Genomic DNA, 6,857 nt, shown 5'->3' with positions numbered 1-6,857 from the left:
TATATATATATATATATATATATATATATACGGAGGGAGAGAGAAGGATCTTTTCTTTCGAGTACGCGTTCTTCTTATTTTTACTCAAATTGCGAACAACAAATTGCGGTTTCCATCGATGTCGAACCGATTTGTCACGTCACGAAGGATGTTTTTAGTAGCAAAGTAATTATATTTCCGCGACAGGAAATGGAGAGAGGGGAGGAGGGGGAAGGGAAAAATGGAGGCCATCCGACAAACTTTACGGCCGACCGTTTCCGCGAATGCGATTACACAGCTCAACTTTCAATTTAGCCAAACGAACGCAATTACCTCGAGTAATTCTGTCCTGCTATTTTCTAATCGGCCACCACCGGAGTTTTCGAAGCGAGAGGACGGAAACGGACCCCGCGTTTCCGTCCCCCGCGAAGGAAACGAGAAAGGAGAGAGGCGTCGTCCGGAATTTAACCGTAATTTTGCCGCGTTACTCGATGAGAATGGGAAAAGGATAGCAAGGATAACGATCCGCAATTATATTATATAATTAATTAATTGTAGAAGATTGTTAAGCGCGCATGAATGCTCTTTCGACCGAGATGTATATGCGTGTGTGATGTACATGTGGTGCATGTCTATTGTAAGAGAGCTCTTAATGTCATAGCAGATAATCGTGTCAGAGCATGTGATGTTAGAACAAAACTATTTAAGTGTCTGACGGTCAGATTAAGACGCGTTCACTGAGACTCTCTTCACCTCAGAAAATCCCTTTCTAGTTCGATTGGGAAGATTTCAGTGTCTGACATCCCCAAGTTAGAGAAAGCTTCCTCAAGTGTGTCAAAAATAAACAATTGTACAAATGACTAAACTCTCAGAAACGACAATCTTCTCATCGTTCTTTGTTTAGGCTTAACAGAGGTATAATAATGAGAGGATTTCCACGAGGAATTTCTTCGAAGAATAAGCTGTTTATAAATCCTCGCGAGCTAATAAATGCTGACATCGAGTGTCACTCTTTCTTCTCGATAAGATCGCGAGAATCCTATGTTTCCCGATTTTCCTTCTTCTCTCTTTCCCACTCGATCGAAGAGGGTTGCTTTCTGGGCCAGAGAAGAGAGAGAACGAAGATTCCTCCCCTAGCTAATGGCTTTAAGAGAAGCACGGCTCGATGCAACGTAGATTGTTAGGTTCCTCTTTATAGCTCGCCCGACGCGGATAATTCAGCAGCGTGGAAAGGAAAGAAGGTTTCGAAATAAAATTTCGAGCGAAACTGGGACGAGACGGTGGTGCAAAGGTAGCGAACAAGGGAAATTTCTTACGTACTTGAACCGAGCGATCCTCCCCCAAACCGTACACCGTTGACCGTCCACGATACTCGAAATACTTGGCAAGTTGATAAGAACTCACGGATACAACTTTAGAGCATCGCCTCGAAACATTCCACGAGCGCGAGACAATTTTCGAAACTCCCGACAAATTTCTCGCCTTCCGCTTTACGCGACTCCACTCATCACGCCTTCCCCTTCTCTCTTCTTTCTTCTTGTGTTCGAGCGAGAATGCAACGAATTATTCCCGCTTTAACCGCCGCCAGCCCTTCTCCCTTTTCCTTCTTGCAAATCCTTCTTCTTCTTCCCGACTCGAGCCGAGCGACGTTCGACTTTTCGATTCGCGTCGAAACGCTGCTTCAATTTTACCGCTAAATTTGAAAGGGTGGAAACATCTTCTCTCTCCCTCTTTCCACGATCGATTCTTTCGCAAAAGATTACGTGGTCGAGGTATTAAAACGCTGTGAGCTGCAGCATTGTCCCGGTAGCTCGATATTTTTCTCGGCTTAAGATAAAACTGCAATGCAACGCCTGTATTCGGCGAAATCCTACTTATCGAAGTAATCAGCGCGAAGCCATTCGAGAGCAGCTAACGGAAAGGTTCTCGTTGCTTTCTTATCTCGACCACTGGTTTCAGAAAGCCAATTGCGAAAAAGGAGAATAGCGAGGAGACGATCGACGCTGTTTTCCTTGTTTCTATTTTATTTTTTCTATTTTATTTTTTCTCGCGACGGAAGATAATCGGCGAAACCATCGAAACCAGGTATTTCTCGACATTCCCCCCTCCCTCGAACATTATCATTCGAGTGACAAATGTAAAAAAAAATAAAAAAAAACGCACGTGATTTTCGCGTCGTTTTCGTATCTTATTTCGCGACACTGTATCCGCGATCCCTCAGAGAAAATGAAACGTGGATTCAAACGCCTGGAACACGACACGTTACGAAGACATAATTTTTCATAGCGGGCTACAAAGTGTAATCGTTATATAATATATATATATATATATATTCTCGTAATTGCGGCAAACTCCGACAATGATTGGTGGAAGCACATTGTTAACGATACATGGGAACGATATTATCCAAAAGATAAAAAAAAAGGAGGGGGGATGATGGATTAAACTCCTCTGTCTGTTCGAATATTCCATATCGGACGTTCGTCGCTACGAATGACGAGAGAGCAGAAGAAATCGAACGGGGGCCGGCTTGTCAGCCAGCTACCATAATTATCATCGCACCTGCATTTATTATCCGTTGGTTGGTTGACTAATGGGCTCTTTTTTTACCCACCGATCCTCCAAGGAAACTCCATCCAACTACGGATAAATCGTCGGTGAAAGGGATGACGAATTATCGAGAATTAATTCAGCGGGGCCAGTGATGCGTCACCTCGACGCAGGGGGAGGGGGATGGAGATCGGGGAGAAAAAATATGGCGAAAGCGAAGTTTAATGGCTCGCGTACAACGGCCATCATCCAGATAATGCGTACGCATAAACGAATGAAAAAAAATGGTTGATTCGGTCGGAAGTAAAGAGAAGAATTTCCTCCGGATAGGAAGAGAAATGACGCTCTCGGTTTTCCCCTTCCTTTTTCTTCCGTTTCCCTTTCCTCTTCTTTTTTTCCCTATGATTTTCTTTTTTTTTTTTTACGAGTTTAAAAATACGAGGTAAAAGTGAACTAGCGCGTGGGAAGAAGGGATTAACGATAATTTACAGGACGAGGGTGATAATGATAATATAGGGATTTCGTTTCGATCGAGAGCGGTGGGAAGGAAAAAGAAAAAAACAGGGAGAAAACGCCTCCCCCTCTTCCTCTCCGTCCAACCATTTCTCTTCCGTCCAATCGACGATAAAGATATAAATGATTCCCCACTAAAAGTTTATTTCATCGGGGGTATACGTTTAAGAATCTTCCTTCCATCCCCCTTAAGCCACTCCCTGACAGCCAACGCTTCTTCTTTATCATTTCCCCCTCCCCTCCCCCTTTTATTATTTCTAATTACGTCCGCGAACCCCGCTTTTAAATAAAAGCAAGGCTCGCCTGCGAGGAGGGCCCGAAAGCCCTTAAGGTGAACATAAATTACCGTTCCCGGTAAAGAACAATTCCCAGAAAATTAATTTAACCGCAATATATTTGCGGCTTAGATTCACCCCTGGGAGCAGCCAAGGGATGGGAGAGGGGGGAGTGGAAACAAGGTTACGTAATATCTGCCACGGTTTGTTTAACTTCTCCCTCCATCCCCCTCCTCCCCGATCGATTCCCCCGGCTTTCTTATTGTCCACGCCACGGAATTACAGCAAGAAAATCGCGCGGAAATAATTACTCCGACTCCGACTCCGCCATTAATGCGAAAGCCTTAGGAGGAAGAACGAAAACGAGTAAACGGGGAGAACTGCCTCTCCCTTCCTAACCCCTCTTCCCCTCCTCCAACTTCCTATCTCGTTCGACGCAAATATTACCCGCCGCTAATCGCGCCATCTCGGCCGTTAAAAGCTTCGCCAACTTTTCCTCCCTAACTTCGGCCAGGTGATCCTTTTAGGTATCCGAAAGACGTGGCCGATTTACGCGCGTAAGAGGAACACTCGTTCCTCGATAATTGACGGGGCATCGAAATTACTTTCGATGAATTTTTTTTTTAGTTCTCGTTTCTTCTCGACGAGATAAAAATCTCGTCGTCTCGGGGGTGAAAATCTTGATCGATCGATTCGAAATATTCGTTGATATAAATAATTCGGGAGTAACATGGAAATATATATGTGGATCCTGTGTGATCTGTTCCATCGAGTGATAAAACGGCGGCACGTGTCGCGCAGGACGTGATTTCATTCGATGATCGTGCTTTATCTGACGCGACGCGATTTCATAAATCCACCCTCGTTCGTTTCGATCGCCGATTCGTTTCACGGGTTGAACATTTCTCCAATTTGTTCGCTCGTCGGATCGAAATAATAATTGCCGCGTTCGCTTGGCGGAACTCTTTGCGGAAATTACTCGTAAACGATCCTCTCTTAATCCAAACCGGCACGCGTGGAATATCTTTTCTCTCGCACATTTTCCCCACGTGGCCTCGTAACCGTGCAATATCTCGGCCAGAAATATGTGTACTCGTTCTCTCCACCGAGGGAGAGGGGCATAAATTCGTGGAGAAGCCGCGTAAACGCGCGATAAACGACGGCATAGCGGAGGTAACGTTGCTCGTTTAATCAAAGAGAGATCGAGGATCCAGCTACGTTCCGTTGGAAAGACGGGGAAAAAGAAGAAGAAAGGAGGGACGACTTTTCTCTCCTTTCTCTCCTTTCGACCGAAAATGAAAAAGTTCTTTCGCCCGGCAACGACGTTTACGATTCCTTCCAATAAAGTCGCGTTCCGAGTCGATTCTCTCGCTCTTTACATTCGGTCCGTTGCACGGCCCGAAGAAATCGAATTACCTCCAACAGCTTTGCCCTCTTTCCGAAACGCACCGAGCCTCCTCCGCACGCTTTTCTCGTTTTCTTTCTTTTCCTTTCTCTTTCTCTTCTTCGAGCAGGTAACGATTCCAGAGATTTCTCAGAAAGTAGACGTGGAAGGTGCAACCTTCGAGAAAAGGACTTGGCGAAACGAGAGTTCGAGCAATGGACCCCGAGATAACTAGATTTCAGCTAACTCGCGTGAAAACACGAGCGTGCTTATTACGATATCGTTTATTAAGTATGCTTAAGAAGACAGTAATGCCAATCCTATAAGAGATTTGGAAAAGAATAACGTTGTTTCATTTTTGTTATTGTATTATAATTAATAAATAGTCGTTTTCTTTTTAATATCATCGCTGAAAGCAGCGACACCTATCTCCAAACACGTTCGTCGATTCGTCTGTCGCGAGGCGTTAATTCCAGGAGAGGACGAGGATATCGCGAGCTTTACAACGTTTTAATCGCTCTCCACCACGAGTCGCGCACGGCGATGTCTCTACAAATATTTGCCGGATCCGCTATGGCGAAAATTAATCGCGCAATTTCACCGATCGTGCAAACAAGCGGGCGCGATCGACATTTTCGAGGCGAAAAGGAATCGAGCCGGCTCGTTAAATATTCATGGGAGCGGCAAGGAATGGATGTCCCTCAGTTTATCCCATTAAATAATGAGATATATAAATTAAATTCGGTGCACGCGTCGTTTCCTCCGTTTCCGATCCAACGCATCCGGATGCGTACATTCCATTCGTCTCTCGAAACCGATCGAGAGAACAGGAAGGAAAAGTGAGACGTACAAAGAACTTTCGATCGATAATAATTACGCGCAAGTCGAATTTAAAGGAGGAAATAACGTAGATTACGAGTTTCCTACGCAATTTCGATCGCTCGTAAAACCGTGGTCGATTATACAATTCCGTATCGATTCTATCCATCGATTTCGACTCATCGGGGACCACCGCTCGGTTCCTTAGAGTTTTATCGGAAACGGCTCGATACGGGACGTGGAACGTTTACAAATGAAATTGAACGGAGAGCGATCCGGTCGCGGTTCGCCGCGTATTATGACGACGATTAAAATATTGGGCCTCGTCGTAAACGACACTGGTGCTTAGCACGGAAGAAAGTACCGATTGCCAATTGCCCCCTATAAAAGTACCTTGTCACGGAGACCCGTTATCCAGTTGTTCTCGGCCTGTACACCCGAAATATCGGCGAAATGGCGACGTTGGTAAGTCTCGAATTCGAATCCACGAGTGGTCAAAGAGGCAATAACGCTGTACATCGTCGACACCAATCAATCGTTTTTCAACTAAGTTGATCAGCGAGTTGATCGTTTGCATTTCAAAGAGAATAACACGAAGATGAGCGCTAGCACTCGGGCGTAAAAGAGAAATTAAAACTCGGGCGGCGCGACAAAGGGACGAAAGTAGCCGTTAAATGAAACGATACGTTGCTCGGTCTAAATCTCTGACTCTCTCTCGAACGAGGCTCGAAACTTATACCCAAAATGCAGCGTTCGAAATTAAATTTACTTTAAAGATAGATTCGACTAAATCGCGACCGCGAATGTAAATGAACGTTTTAACGAATGTAACGTTCGTGTTTGGAATTCGCGTTTATCGGCCGGAAAAATAAAAATCTCTGCACACATTCGTATTCGTCCCCGTCGATGTCGGTCACGCATCGCGCGAAATAAAGAGCAAACCGTTAATTTAAAATTCCTCGCCGCGCAACGATGGGGAGGGGGAAGGAATTCATCGCGTAAATCATCGTCGACGAAATTCATTCGTTGATCGAAAAATGGTGCAAGAAAACGCGCCGCTTCCCGATCGTTCCGTAGCTGACTTCGCTAATTCAACGCGCCCGAACCAAGATTCAATTTCGTAGCCGCGTATCTATCTCTTGGCCGCTGCCTTCAACCTCGCTACCCTTAAACTTCCGCTTCTTCTCGGCCNCAAAGGGGGGAGGGGGGATCTCGCGACAAGAAATGGCGGAGCGGCGATAAAACGAGCCGGCGACGATTTAGTGGATATTATCTCCGGTTTTTCCGCTCGGCCGTGCTCCGCGTTTCGCACGTGCGCCATTGCAAGCCAAAATGGC

At 45.4% G+C, this 6,857-nt stretch overlaps 1 protein-coding gene across 1 annotated transcript in view; it reads left to right on the top strand.

Annotated features, from left to right (window-relative positions):
• Positions 1-5,973: 5,973 nt before the first annotated feature.
• The window catches only part of LOC102673621 (sarcoplasmic reticulum histidine-rich calcium-binding protein-like), a 3,165-nt gene continuing 2,281 nt past the window's right edge, over positions 5,974-6,857 (top strand). Inside the window, exon 1 of the mRNA XM_031513628.1 lies at positions 5,974-5,985. Within this exon, the coding sequence (XP_031369488.1) occupies positions 5,974-5,985 (12 nt within the window). The remainder of the gene's footprint in view (positions 5,986-6,857) is intronic.

Source organism: Apis dorsata, unplaced genomic scaffold, assembly GCF_000469605.1.
Source record: "Apis dorsata unplaced genomic scaffold, Apis dorsata 1.3 scaffold_683, whole genome shotgun sequence".
In the NCBI taxonomy this organism is placed as follows: Eukaryota; Metazoa; Arthropoda; class Insecta; order Hymenoptera; family Apidae; genus Apis; species Apis dorsata.
The sequence above is the reverse complement of the archived record's forward strand: the minus strand, read 5'-3'. Positions and strand labels throughout refer to the sequence as shown.